The sequence below is a fragment of the Falco rusticolus genome, chromosome 10, assembly GCF_015220075.1.
Source record: "Falco rusticolus isolate bFalRus1 chromosome 10, bFalRus1.pri, whole genome shotgun sequence".
NCBI classification, from domain to species: Eukaryota; Metazoa; Chordata; class Aves; order Falconiformes; family Falconidae; genus Falco; species Falco rusticolus.
The window spans coordinates 35,606,415-35,621,053 of NC_051196.1; the positions used below are offsets into that span (position 1 = coordinate 35,606,415).

At 49.3% G+C, this 14,639-nt stretch overlaps 1 protein-coding gene across 3 annotated transcripts in view; it reads left to right on the forward strand.

Moving 5' to 3' along the window:
* The first annotated feature begins 1,231 nt into the window (after window positions 1-1,231).
* CBFA2T2 (CBFA2/RUNX1 partner transcriptional co-repressor 2) overlaps window positions 1,232-14,639 on the forward strand; it is a 66,274-nt gene continuing 52,866 nt past the window's right edge. For 2 of the 3 annotated variants that reach the window (XM_037401929.1, XM_037401930.1), the window contains exon 1: window positions 1,232-1,331. In XM_037401929.1, coding sequence (XP_037257826.1) covers window positions 1,304-1,331 — 28 coding nt within the window. In that variant the 5' untranslated portion in view covers window positions 1,232-1,303. Of the gene's footprint in view, window positions 1,332-8,730; window positions 9,022-14,639 lie in introns of all 3 variants that reach the window. The other variant, XM_037401932.1, reaches the window with a different exon arrangement.

The following is a 14,639-nucleotide window of genomic DNA, read 5'->3' on the forward strand; positions in this document are numbered from 1 at the left end:
CTCTGCCAAGGCTGAGACAAGAGACAGCAGGGCATCAAAAGCCACACTGGTACCAGCTTGACTTGCTAACTGGTGGTGAGGAGATCTAATTAGGACAGGAGACTGAGTCCTGGCCCTGCTTCCAGGATGACATATATATTTTACAGAAACACTGGCTATAACCCGATTTGCAGACACATGATCTTCCTCCTACAGCTACTTTCAAGTCTTTCAGGAAGTCCCTGACCCAGCTGGCCTGCTTGCAGTTTCCCTAGAGAACACCTATCACGGCAAACCCCTCCAGGATGGGAGCAAGGTTGTGCTTAGTTTTCATATGCCAGTTGGCCTTCACCAAGAGGCTGCAGCCTCAAAAATCCTAGGCAGGACTCTCAGGCTCTCGGTGAAGAACTCATCATCACAAGCTCCGACATTTCCGGGTTTTGAGGCACCCACCAGAGGTAAACAGCACTCAGGCTTTGGACTTCACAGAGTTAAACCATGTCTCAGCACTGCCGTGAATATTTGACTTAACTTCTGGGTTTTTTTCCCTGTAGATCTAATTGTGTTTTCCTGTGGCCAGACTCCCTGGGGAATTTGTGGCAATGCAGCAGCCCATGGGAGATCTCCTGACACAAAGCTCCCTGGCCAACAACGGCACACCTAACCATGAGAGCTTGTAGCAAGGCTTTTCCACAGAAGGACCCTGAGTTAGCTGGTACTTGGGAAGAGCCCCTTTCTTCCGTATTGCAGCTTTCAATAGATAAAGGCTTATATGAAAGCTGGAAAGAGATTTTCTACCAAGGCCTGTAGTCACAGGCAGCGGTTTTAAACAGAAAGAGGGTCAGTTTAGATCAGATATAAGGAAGGAAGTTTTCACGATGAAGGGGGTGAGACGCTGGTTGCCTGGAGAAGTGGATACCCCATCGTTGGGCAACTGCAGTTGGGCCTAGGCAGTGCCAGGAGGCAGCTCAGAGCTTTGGTGACACCACCGAGACCCCAGCGCTGGGCCGCAGGCCCAGGCCCCGACACCTCTGTGTTACCGGGGCGGCCTCAGCACACAAGTGGGAATAAGGTGACATGGTCTTGGGGAGGCCGTAAGCCACAACTAGGCTAAAATTCAGAATTAAATTCATATATAAAGCGTCGCCTGTGGTCAACCAGGGGCTCCCCGCTCCGCTACCCGGCAGCAGGCCAAGCCTCCCGCGGCCTTGCCGGGGCGGGCCGGGTAGGCCGCGCCCCCGGTAGCGTCACGGCGAAGGGCCGGGCCGGGCCGGACCGGAGGGGCCGCGGCGGGGAGCGGGAGGAGGCGCCGAGGAGCCGGGCGATGGTGGGGATCCCGGGCGGCTGCCACTGTAAGAGCCGCGGCGCGGGGGGAGGCGCCGGCCCGCCCGGCGCCGCTCGGCCGGGGGCGAAGGGCCTAGCGGGGCCGGGGCCGGGCGGCGGCGGGGCCGCCTCGGCCTGGCCGGGCCTCTGGCGGCGGGGGGCGGCGCGGCTGGAGGCGGGGAGCGGCGGGCAGCGCTGGGGCCGGCCCCGCCGTCGGGCTCAGCCCCTCGGGGCTGCCCTGCCCTGCGCTGCCGGGGGGAGCAGGGCGGGGGCTGCGCCCGGCGCGGCTCTGCCCGCTGCGCACGTCGGTACGTGAAGGCGAGCGGTGCCCGGGCCGGGTTAGCGTGCTTGGCGTGCCGTGCTTGGCCCGCAGTGTCGGGCGGCCGGGCCGGCAGCGGCCCTGGGCAACCCCGCCTCCCATACCGGCCCCCGACGTGGCCCCCGGCATTTCCCAGCGGTTCCCGGGCGGGCGGGGGCCCGGTGGCCGTGGCCGCGCTGGCAGAGGGGCGGGCAGCAGCGGCGCTATTGGCCACAGCCCCCCGGCTCGCCCCTGGCTTGGCTGGGGACAGCCGGTGGCCTCGGCAGCAGCTGGACCTGTAGGGGTCAGGTGGGCCCCGACCCGGGGTGTCTGGGTGAAGCCTGTCTGGTGCAGCACCCTCTGCTACTCGGGCTGGTGGGTAACCGGAGCCCTGCTGCTCTTGTGCGTTTCTCAGGGCAGGTTTGTTACCGCAGCACTTGCTCTCTGAAAGCGACCGGGTCGGCTGGAGAGAGGGAAGCACAACAAGGAGCAGGGTAGATGGTGAGCCTGTGCCTCTCACCACATTAACCTCCTGATGTTTTCCTCATCCATGCCTCTGCGCACAGTATTTGTTTATCCACAGTTGGGAGTGGATGGAGAGCGTCTCAGCTGAGGTGCCTGCCAGAGCCGCGATGTCCCTCTGTAACGGATGTCCAGAGGGCCGGGCCCCCGGCCGGGCCATTTACACGGGGCTGGATCATGGCCTGGCGGCGGCTGTTGATAAGTCATAGTTCAGTGAAAGGAGAAAAGCAGTTAAAAGCACATCCCAAAGCTCAGAGGAAATGAGGGAATTATAAAATGAAGTGTGATTGCTCATAGGGAAGCAATGTAAAGATAGATGCTGACGCTAATGTGGAAACCACCCTGAAAGCTTCATTCCCGATATGGGGAAGGAATTACCAAGTGATGGAAATTGCAGAGGGTGGGTGAAGACTTTATCGTGCTGCTTAGTGCAAAATGTGTGGAGATGTTCAGGGTGAGGTTCTTATCCCTTAAGGCAATTGCAAATATTAGTCTGTCAAAGCATGCGGACTTAAAAAGGTGGCCCAGGTGGCTGCGGCGGGAGGAGGACACAGCAGTGAGCAAGCCATGGTAACATCCACGGGGGTTTGCAGAACCCTGGTACCTGGTTGATGGGCTCCTAACCTCGCTGCCATAGAGGGCTTTTCATTTTGTCTGCCTTGAAGTAAAGGCCCTACAGAAAGAGCTCGGGTGAGGTCATCTGCTTTAATCTCCCTGTCCAAAAGTCAGCCCTTTGTGCCTGATCTCCTTCCTCTGAGTTCCATCTGCAGTCGCAGGGGAGAAGCAAGCGCTTCTGAGGGTGATTCATCTCATCAGTCTTGGACATCTCTCTTCGGGTGAGTCAAATTACACACTGGAGGTGCCTGAGCTTTTTCATTGACTGCAAGGGGTGTCCAGGACAGCTGACTTAGGCTTTGGCAACAAGGAGTTAGATGAAACAAATCCCACCCAGTGTGTCTGCTCATGGCACAGCTTGATGGTGTATGCAAAGACTGGTGAGATTCCCTGTTCCTCTTAGACTGAGCGCTGGGGGGAGGGACGTGCCTTCGAAATCCTGCTTTAAAATAACAGAAGCTGAGGGAGACAGTGATCTTGTGCCTAAAGCCATAGCTTCACAATGGGTATGTGAAACCAGTTCCTCTCTCAGCTGTGACACTTTCTGCAACCTGGGGCAAGTTGTTTGAATGTTTTTCCGGATCATGGCCAGAACATGTAAATGTGTGTATAGTCGCTCAGTTTAGCAATATTAAACCATGTCTGAGATTAGGGTTTTCATCTGGGTCCCGCTGACAGAACCAAGTCAGGAAGTGATTGCACTGACCTTTCACCAGCAGGTACAGCAAGGCAGTAGCCGCTGGCAAGAGAGGGTGACGAGCACCTGGGATGCTTTGGATGACTTGGCGGCAGCTAAAGCATCATTTCTTAGGCACCTTTAATACGCCTGCAGCTCGGCATCCATTGGTGAAGGGCTAATGATAACCCTGGTGAGCCACACAGCTCTTTTACAAGCATAAGCACGTAAATACACCTTATAGCCTTCAGCAGCTTTGTAGATAGAGCAGGTAATGATGTCCTGTTAGTGCCAGTTATTGAACAGGCTGAACGCTGGCACATCACTTAGTTCTTGGGCCTAGTGTCTGCCCAAGAACATTGTTGGATTTTATCTTTGCTCTCAAGAAGGTGAATAACCAGCTGTAGACTCATAATTTTTATAAGCACAAATTATATGCTTTGCCTTGTTTATCAGCCCAGTGATTTTTGCTGTATTATAAATCCAGTTGCTGGCAATGTCAGGAGGTTGCTTGATTTCTTTGGGTATGTATTACAGAGAAATGGTTCAGTGCTCGGTGTGAAACGAGTGATCTGGAAAGAAGGAAGAAATATGGAACTGCTTTGAAACTTTGGGATGTTCCATATTATTTTAAGGCACATACTGACTCTTCTGAGCATGCTTTTCTTACATAGATATTTCCAACGGGGAGATAGATCTTTCAGGGACTTAGTCTTGATTTTCATATACTGTAAAATTAAAGGCTTACAGTGTTTCTCTTCCCTTGCACCAGTGTTCAGAAGCATGAAATAAACTGACTTTTTAAAGCAGTCAGAGAAGAAAAGTTTTTTGATTTTGCGGAGTCTCCTTCACTGGAGACATTCAAAACCCTCCTGCATGTGATTCTGTGCAGCCTGCTCGAGGAGACCTTGCTTTAGCAGGGGGTCGGACTAGATGATCTCCAGAGGTCCCTTCCAACCCCGATTGTTCTGTGATTCTGTGATTTGCACCTTCTCTGGGGATAGAAAAGAGCATGTACTTCAAGTAGAGCTCATGTGGCTGACTCTTAAAAGCAGGACTGGAGTGGAATAGTGAGCTGAGTACACTTTCCGTCAGCCTGAGCTTCCAAGGCTTTGCAGCTATCTCAAGATGTTGCCATGAACCACTGGAGTGGGGAGGAGGACTGCTCAGGTTTACCTTTTGCTGGCAAGAATCAGAGGTGAACTCTTTGATGTCAGAAGGAGGGGGTGGCTGTAAAATTCACAGAGGTGAGAAGTGAATCTGTCTCTCCCCCTCCAATGTAGAAAGTCCTGGAGTCAATGCATCCACCCAGACAGGCAATTTACCTGAAACTCTTCCAGGCCAAAACCCACCATACTGAAGGCACTTGTCCACCCCATGTCTGGAGCAGAAAACTTCTCCTCTGTCCCCATCACCTTCCCATCCTTTCCTGCTGCATCCCACCTGTGTACCCACGGATGTTTGATTCAGCTATGAAAAGTGTCATGGATGTTGTTTTGGCTGTATTTGTGCACTTCAAGTTAATCAACCCTGACCTTAGAGCTCAGTTCAAACATTCTTTACTCCGTTTCATGTTCTTCTAGAGAGGGAAGCCCTAACTTCTACAGGTAGTAACTTATCTGGCAATTGGACCTTGAGGTCAAAGTCTGCACATATGTTTTCCTCAAAGACGTGCTTTGCAGTCTTGGTATAATTTAAAGGATCAGACTATTCAGGCAGGGATTTTGTCCAGTGTAGATTTATGTTGGTATTTAAGATAGTAGTTGATAATAGCCCTCAACCTTGGGTTGCAAGGATATTTTCAGAAGATAAATGGTATGCTGTTGTCTTGACTTTGGGTCTATCAGTGACACTTTGAAGCTTTTTGAAATATTACAGAATTTTTTCATTACAGGTATGATTTTGAATGGAAAGCGTAGCATTAGCCATTTTTTTTCTGTGGATGTCATAAAATAATCGGATGGATGCTTAGTGAGTGCTTGCAGAATTACTGCTGCTTTTCTCCAAGTGGACTTAATAGACACACCGGTTTGTTAGTGTCAATACCAGCTTCTCCCTGAACTACATGCATCCATATTTTTAATCCTCATGATCTCTTGGGAGTTAGTCTGTCACTTCCTAATAGTGCACCTAGTTGCTGTAACAGCAAGTTCCTCCAAATATATCACCTGGGATGCTCCCACTTGGCTTGTGTGTGCATTTTATCATTTCTGACAGGAGGCAACAGGAGGAGGAGAAGGAGCTATAAAAACCTATAGGAAAGAAAACAGGGAGGCTGTACATTGTCGGTGTAGGTGGGAGTAGGCTGGACTGGTGAGGGATGGTTGGGTTGAGCATCACCGACTCTGGTGGGACTGGGCTGGCGGCAGACAGCAGCTGGGCAGTGCTGGGGAGCTGATCCAGGGACCCTGCCTGACTCTTCAGACGCCTTATCAGGACTGGTGAGCACACAAATGCTTAGCTTAATAACTCAGTACATCCCAGCTATCTTTTGTATCTGTTAGCCAACAAATACTTGCTTTATACTTTTAAGTTGTGCATCCTGCCTGCGGAGTCTCTGCGTCTGACTGGAGGTGCTTGAACAAACGGAGGTGGAAAAGCAGCTGTAGTGTGGGGTACATCTGTATGGTCACACATGGTCCTGGGCAGACAAACACTTGTGGTTTTCTTGCTTGGAGCACCATCAGCTTTCTTTTCTTTTGTGAGTACTGTGGTACACAATATGTTGTGGCTCTGTTCTTAGGAGCAAATATTTCAGTTGGTCTTAGTTAAGCAGAAACTTTTTAACACTTTTTTAAAGGTTGGGGATATCAGCCTGCGACATTTCCAGGTGCCAATGAGATTAATTTGCTTATTTTAGGTGATGGCACATAATTGCATGTGCAGGGGCGGTACTGTAGTCAGGATGTTAAAACACGAAGAAGTCAAATGGCTCCCATGTTCCTCCCCCGCTGTGCAAGCTCTTTTGCATTAAAACACCCCATCTAGCTGATCTGCAGGCAGGAGTCTTCCCTCCTCCTCACTGATTAGGTTTGGTGGGGGCCAAGAAGCCACTGATAAATTGTGACTGTAAAGGGCTGAACTTTGAGGGGAGATGAAAAAAACCTTTGAAACATTTGCCGGCCTGGCAGCGCGTACGTGGGTCAGTAATGGGGTTTATCTTCTGACATCATTAGGATCTCTGACATTTCTAGCTTAGAAACAATAACTCGCCTTATCCGTCGTCATGTTTTTCTAATTAAAGACAAAGCTTGGTAAATATTTTTTAAATGATTGAATTTCCCAAGTATGGAAAACACATGTCGAGAATCAGGCTGGCTGCATCCAATGCGCCTTTTCCCATAGCGTCCCTTGGAGCATGCGAGTGCAGATACAGATTTAGAGCTGTGGGTGACAGGTTTATCTGGGATGATTGGCAAGGATTTATAAACCAGGAGGGGATTTAGTTTGCTCTCTCTCCCTCCTCTTCCCCCTTCTCTGCCCCCCACTCCCCAACCCCCGTCTCAGAAATAGGAAATTGGGATCACATTAAACCCTAATTGGTTTGGCTCCAGTGCTAGTTCAGTGGCTGCCAAATAGTTAATTTATTGCGTGAGAGTTTGGCCATGTGTTGAGAGGCAAATTTGCTTGAAGCAAGGGATCTTTGTAAACTGTACATCCATTCCCGTGCCAGGTCCTGTTTACAGCGGCACCAGAGCGGGGTGCAGGAGGTGCTTTCCATACCCGTCCCAGCAGGACAGCGAGGGGGGACCCTGCCGCGGGGCTGCCGTTCTGCCTTCCTTGCTCCCCAGCCGGAACGCTTTCAGGAATAATTGCCTAAAAGGGCTTAAAGTGGTTTTAGCTGGACTTGGCGATCGACGTTTGGAAACTGCCAGCTAGATAAGATGTAGGAGACTCTCAAGAGAATAAATGCATCTGTTTGGGAGGTAACAGCAGGCCTGGGCTGTCACCACAGAGCGGGCCCAGGTGGGGAGTTCCTGGGGTGGCAAGATGGCTTTTTCTGGATGACGTGAGGAGGGGCAAAAGGGAAGCAGGCGTATCTGGCTGGCTTCCCGGGGCCCCACAGAAGCCCTCCTTGTTCCTGCCGGGGCCGGTGGCTGTCAGACATCCCGGATTTGTCGTTCCTTGCTGTTGGACCTGAGGCATCTAGTTGTGTTTGCCTCCTGTGAAGTCTTCTGGAAGCTGGGCTCCAGCTGAAGAGCTTGCCTGGGCTTGAAGGACAGCACAGCCTTCACTTAGGCCACTGCCATCACTGCGTTCGCTGGCACTTGAAAGGGAGTTACTTGAATTAAAGAGGATGCTGCAGCCAAAGTTAGGGACTCTCACTGCTAGTGGGGCTCTGGTTTTGGAGTATGATTTGAAAGAGGCTGTGTAAGGAATAAATCCACGGCTGTGGCATTTTCTTTCATTTCTTGCTGAGTTAAATAACAAACTTGGTGTAAGGGAGCTGCTTCCAGCTCTGAGGCAACAGAATTATTACCACCGTGCTCAGCGGTGCCCTTTCCTGTGTCAGCTGCTATTTCCATTGTGAACTTGATACCTGAAGGCTCAATATTGTGACCCTTTAATTTTCAGCTGCTAAAACGTACCATGCGAGTTGGCTAAAAGGGAAGAGCTCAGAGGGGAATTTGAAGTAGTTATGCTGTGGGAGCAGTGTGCTTCTTTGGGTATTTCTTAAGTGCTGAGTGTTTAGGAGAAATTGATAGGTAGTAGCAATGCACACTTAGCAATACTTTTCCTTCTGTAGCTCTTGCTTCCTGGGATGTAATAAAATCCATTTAAGTTCTATTTATGATCTAAGGCCCAATGTAGTAATAGTTTTATTTGGATAATTGTGGCTGTTCTACCAATAATCAGAATACTGAACACTTCCAGGCATACTCAAAACCCAGGCTGTGTATTTAGAAGGGCACAGGGTTGTCACAGCCAAATGTTAGCCAGTTTTTCTGAGGAGTTGGAGAGACATCAGTTCAACAAAAAAAACCCTGTATCAAGCTGAGCCGTATTGTAGAAAGGCAGCTCCTGCCTGTGGCTGCTGCATTGGGGCAGTGCTGCCCTGGACTTGCCAGCAAGAGCATGGAGGTGCTAGCAGTTCCAGGCAGATCAAAGGGAGACAAATCAGACAGGATTGGAAGCAAAACGCCATAGTTTGTTTTGAAGAGCATCTTCTCATCCCGAGGTCTGAAAGCAGGTTAAACATTCATCAGGGAGCCACTCCCCACTTTTGTATCTCCTGCCTAGTTTGAAATGCAGCCATTTCTGGGATGAGGTACTGTAATTACTTTAAAGTACATCATACTTCCACCACTTTTGGCAGGAAGGAAGGAGGAATACTGTGCTCCATCGCCAGACAAAACAGAAATCAACAATTGGGATTTTTCTCAAAGAGCGGATCTATCTTCTATGCCATTAAATCTGAGTTGGATGGAAGCCTTGTGCCCATTTTGCTTCCGCGATGCGAGCATGGCATTCTGCAGCACACAGCCCATGTTCACGTGAAGATTTAAAGCAGCAAATTCTAGCCAGAAATTCTTTCTAGCGCTTTGCTTTCCTTCTGCTGTTTGCTTCCCTCTTCGCACTACAGATGCTGATGGATCACCTTCCCATGGTGAGTAACGATACACTCTGTACTTTATGTTGTGCTGAGAAACTCTGTTGACTTCAGGAATGTTCTTTCAGTGATGCATTTCCACTCCTAAACTATCACAGATCAGGAGGCACTGAAAAACCTTCAAGCCTAGCTTGAGATCACTTGTGTCAGCCTAGACACCTGCCCGCTCTTTGAGGCTGGGCATGTACTTGAGTGTGTTTCAGTGCTTGCGCCATGGTTGCGTGCATGTACGAGCTGATGCATCCAGGTTTCTAGCTTTCTGAGCCTTCCCTACTCCCTTCTCATCCCCCTTCATAGATGGAAGTTGTATTAAACTTGATATCCTTATCACAGAGCCATCTGCTTCCCGGGACCAGTTTTTTTCTGCCAGGAGATCTGCTTAGAGATGGAGAGAAAAGGCAGCAATCTTGAGGATGGTTTCCAGAAAAAAAAATACGGCAAATCTTTGGCAACCATGAAGCAAACTGGTTTAGCAGATCTGGGAGAGCATCTCCAGGACCTTTGCAGAGCTGAAATGGTTCAGGGCTGTGGTATCGATAATCACAGAGGCAGGAATAGATCCTTAACCTAGTCTCTGCTGTCATCTATACATCTACTTCTGTAGCCAAGCCACCCCTCACCTATAAAGTTGTATGCAGAAAGGAGAGGCCAGAATTTAGACACAGGCAGGGACTTGTTCACAGAGCTTGTAAATCTGACTGGGGTATCAGGGACTGCAAATCAGTGTCACACAAAATTGAATTTTTGGCGGATCACCTGCATCCATTTACTACTCCTAAACCAACTCCAAGAGTTTGAGAGTTTTACTCCTCTGCTGCAAAATGCCTGACTCCAGATTACTTCCTTTAGTCCACCCGAGTCTCCACATTTCAGAATACACTGGTTGGTGCCTTTCTCCCCTCGCAGAGGGTGATTTTTTCTGTGAAAGTGTGATCTTCCCTCTGTATCTAGGTTAGTGGGTTTGCATGGCAAGGTTTTGGTAGCAGGGGGGCTACAGGGGTGGCTTCTGTGAGAAAATGCCAGAAGCTTCCCCCATGTCTGATGGAGCCCATGCCAGCTAGCTTCAAGATGGACCTGCCACTGGCCAAGGCTGAGCCCATCGGGGCAGTGGTAGTGCCTCTGTGACAGCATATTAAGCAGGGGGGGAAAAAATATCTGTGCCAGTGGGAGAGAGGAATGAAGCTGTGTGAGAGCAAGAGCCCTGCAGACCCCCAGGTCAGTGCAGAAGGAGGCAGTAGGTTCTCCAGGCGCCGGACAGAGATTCCCTGGCAGCCTGTGGTGAAGACCACGGTGAGGCAGGCTGTGCCCCTCGGCCCGTGGAGGCCCACGGTGGAGCAGATCTCCACCTGCAGCCCAGGGAGGACCCCACGCCAGAGCAGGGGACGAGTGTGAGGAGGAAGGAGCAGCAGAGACAGCGTGTGATGAACTGACCGCAACCCCCCGTTCCCTGTCCCCTGTGCTGCTTGGGGGAAGGAGGGAGAGAAATTGGAGGTGACGTTAAGCCTGGGAAGAAGGTATGGGTGGGAGGAAGGTGTTTTTCTGATTTGAATGGTAATAAATTAAATTAATTTCCCCAAGTTGAGTCTGTTTTGCCCATGACAGTAATTGCAGAGTGATCTCCCTGTCCTTATCTCCACCCACAAGCCTTTTGTTGTATTTTCTCTCCCCTGTCTGGTTGAGGAGGGGAGTGATAGAGCGGTTTTGGTGGGCATCTGGCATCCAGCCAGGGTCAAACCACTACAATCTAGGTATGCTGAGTACCTAGAAGTTAATTTGATGGAATCTTGGGAAGAATCTTGGACAGCAGCAGATACCCCTCTTTTGGAAAGCTTGTGGATGGGGACCTTGCAAAAGGAGTGTTTGGGGTGACCTGCACCCTCTTTGATTTTAGCATTGCCATCCCTGCCGCCCATATCTAAAAGCACCTGCTTGGCCTGATTCTGCACTGTGGTACTCCAGAAATGTTCACATGCTCTTGTCTGTCCTTTTTCTTCTTGAATATACTTGTCTCATTGAACAAATTGTTTCTTTTCCCTGTGTAGTATTGATTTTAGCAAGAGGAAAAAAACCAACCTTTGTGCATGTGAATGGGTAAACAACTATTAGAGCACACAAACTGTTGAGCAGGTAATTTTTTAGATGTTTCTTGACTTGACTGCTGCCAGTTTTATTTAAATGTTAACATCTTCAGTCACTGCAGCTACTGTGTTCATCAGGTTTTATTTCCCATTTAATAATTACAGCAGTTTCCCTTGAGCCCTATACCTCTAATTAAGAAAGTTAAGTTTGAGATAAAGTTAATGGGATGAAATTTGTAAGACTTTTATGGTAAAATATGCTCATAAAAATAACAGTTGTAGACTCGGTCACTACTCCTGAATGTAGTTTACCACATCTCCTTGATCTTCTATCAGTGCTGATGACTTTTCTGATGATTTACGGATAGTTGAGCATCAGAGACCAGGATCTCGTCCATGCAGAAGTTCTTGCCTTTAGTCTCGCAGATACCATACAGGATGGTTGGTTGGATATAGGATCTCCACTTTCCCTTTTGCATGTGTCAGTAAGGATTGCCTCAGTTCCCACCAGCACTGCACTGTTACTGTGCTGCTCTTAGTGGTGTAAGGTGGCCCAGGAAGCCCTGCAGAACGTGGCAGCACCACATGGGACGGATTCTGCTTCAAGTGGACTGTGGACAGATGTGACCTAGCTGCTGTCCAGGCTCTTGCAGCCCTGTTCAGTGAAAGCCTGTTGTTATTTCGCTCCCGTGAGTGAGCCCTGTTAGGAACAGCCACCAGAGGGGCACTTCCCTATGCTGTGCTGCTGGGTGCAGCAGTACTTTGGTACCTCCCCAAATGCACCCACCACCCCTCTCTGCCCTGCACAAAGCCTCCCTCGGCACAATTTTGCAGCAAGCTGGGTTTTCTGCTCCTTTATGCAGGATTTGTGCAGTCATTGCTGGTCTTCGCAGTCTGAAGGCCAGGGAGGTTCCACTTCTGCTGATAGTAGCCCCAAAGAAAAGCTAAAAAAGAACCACCCTAGATGGGATGAGAAGCGGTGGCATGCGCAGGCTTGTTCAGGTGACCAGGCACGGTAGCCCTCTCTCTGCTGACTCTGCTTCTCCAGCATGGGCTGAGTCTGTAGATCAGCAGAACAACCGAGGCGAGGATGAGCCAGTGGACAGATCTGCCTGTGTACATGCAACATGCCAGGAATTTAAATCTGTCACCGATGGTGCTGTCCAAATGGCTGCGCTTCTCCGAGCAGCAGCTCCGTGACTGGAGATGTACCTCTTCGCACCTGTTTTATAACACAGAAGCAAAATATTCGGAGCATCCAAATAGTTTATACCCCGACAAACAAATTCTGGCAGTGGGAGCGTGAGTTTCCATCTCATTAAGCTGTTGGCAAAGCTCTGGTAATTCCAGTCACTGATACAGCGCAGGAATTATCCCTCAACATGACTGGTTGTGTCAGGTCAGAGCATCACTGTTTTTTCTCAGAAGCTGCGTGTTTGTACTTGAGGGTAAAAGAAAGTGTTGAAAATGTCAATTCATTGGGTTCTTCTCGGTGCTGGAGCAAGTTCTCATGAGGTCAGAAAACAAGTGTCTGAGGATTTCTGTACAGTGAGCATAAAGTGGGTTTCTGCACCTAAGTTTTAATGAGGAATTGTTTTCAAATCTGATTTTTTTTAATGCAAAACCTGGTACTGACTGGCAGAGGCTAGAAAGTTCAGCTGGGAGGTCACTAGCTCAATGCAGCCCGAGTTGGCTTTGACAGAGTTCCTGCCCACCTCTCAGTTTGTTGGTCTGTATGAAATCAGCGGGGTGGTTTTGGTCCACTTTCTCGTGGCCAGGTCGGCTGTACCACTGTCAGTCCCATTTTTGGCGTGCAGGAGGCGTGCTGTGAGTTGGAGAGATGGAGTTGGGTGAGCTAGAGATCGTGGTGTCCTCTGGCTCCTCTGGCAGGCAGAGGATGAGGCATTTCGTGTGAAGGGGTGGCAGGCAGATGTCAATAAGCATGGGAAATTTGCCTCCAGTGCTGTTAGAGATTTTACGGTGCTTGCAAACAAGAAGGAGCAGTGTTGCTGTCCCTGACTCATGTACATTACACAGCTTGAGAGAGTCACATACAAAATTAATTTTAGAGGTCCGTCGTCCTGTCCCAGAGACTTAAGGATATTTAATAGAGCTTTTATAAAATTTATTTGTTGATCAAAAGGTCCTTAATTTCATCATTAAATCAGGATTATCTCTCTGAGGATTATGTGTTCTGCATGCGTCAAGAAGACAGCCACACTCCATTTGTGTAGTAAACTCGCCTGCCTGCGGGATGGACTGTGAAAAGGCCAAGGCAAGGGGGAGGCTGGGTACCAAGAGACACAGGGATGCAGGTGTTTGTAACGGGACCCAAGAGCGCAGGAATTATCCCTCAACATGACTGGTTGTGTCAGGTCAGAGCATCACTCTTTTTTCCTCAGCAAGAGGACCCAAAGAGGAGCTTTTATAAATGTCGGTTTGGTTGGACTTGACTCTTGAACATGGAAGAATTTAGTGGGCTGCACCTTCAGCACTTCTTATCATTCCAACATCTCGTCTCTGAGACTCCTTCTGGCATTTAGCAGCCTCTGTCGTTAGTGCGAACCTTAGGGGGTGAGTTTGCAGCTTTTCCATATCCCCAAACAAGCAGGCAGGAAAACCTTTTAATTTGCAGAAGGATCTTCTGTAGTTAATACAAGTTGACCCTGCAGGGTTTCTTGAACTAATTCCTGTCAGTTTGGCCTTGCAAGATCTAATTTTTGCCCTCAAATTATCTCCTTCAAAAAGTTTATTACATCTCAGGGATTTTTTCCCCTATATGACTATGATTCTGAATTAGGTTCAGGTCATCTAAAAGTCACTGCTAAGTAGCAGGTAGCTTCTTTGACTGATGCTGTCAGTTTCCAGACATTTGGAGCCTATCGGGAAGTGGTTTTTGTTTGGGGTTTTTTAAGTGCACCGTCTGTCTCTACAGTTTGTAGTGGCATAGTTGCATATTCTTGTGTTCCCAATATAAATATTGTCATCACTGAGCAGGACGCTGCAGGAAAAATGCTGAAAGAAATGCTGAAGCAGCACTGCTAATCAGGTAGATGTATTACGCTGCTGTTTAGTTGTGAGAAGAATGAACTCTTGGACTAGAAGCCTGCTCAGACTGCAGTATTATTACCTTGAAGAGAGGTGTTACTTGAAATGGCTGCTGAAAAAATCCCCCCTGGAAATGTTTTTCTCTTGCTCTGCTCATAATGATGTTCCCTAAAGGTTATATATTTGTCATCTATTCTTCTAGATCTGCAGGGAAGTAAAATTCAAAGTACTTATGCTATGGCTTGGAGCATCAGGTCAGACATGAGCAGCTTGGAGCATGCGTGGTCTTACCTTTCCCTACACGGAGCAGGGCGTGCTGTGAGCCTGGCTGCCTGGGACACACCGCGGTGCTGGGCTCGGCAGCCCTGGTTGGGTCGGTGCAACCCCGAGCTGTTGTGCAAGGGGTGCAACTGGTTGTAAGCATACGATCGTTGGGGCGCCCAGTGGTGGTCTGCAGCTCTGAGTAGGAGGGGTGGTGTATCTGTCGCT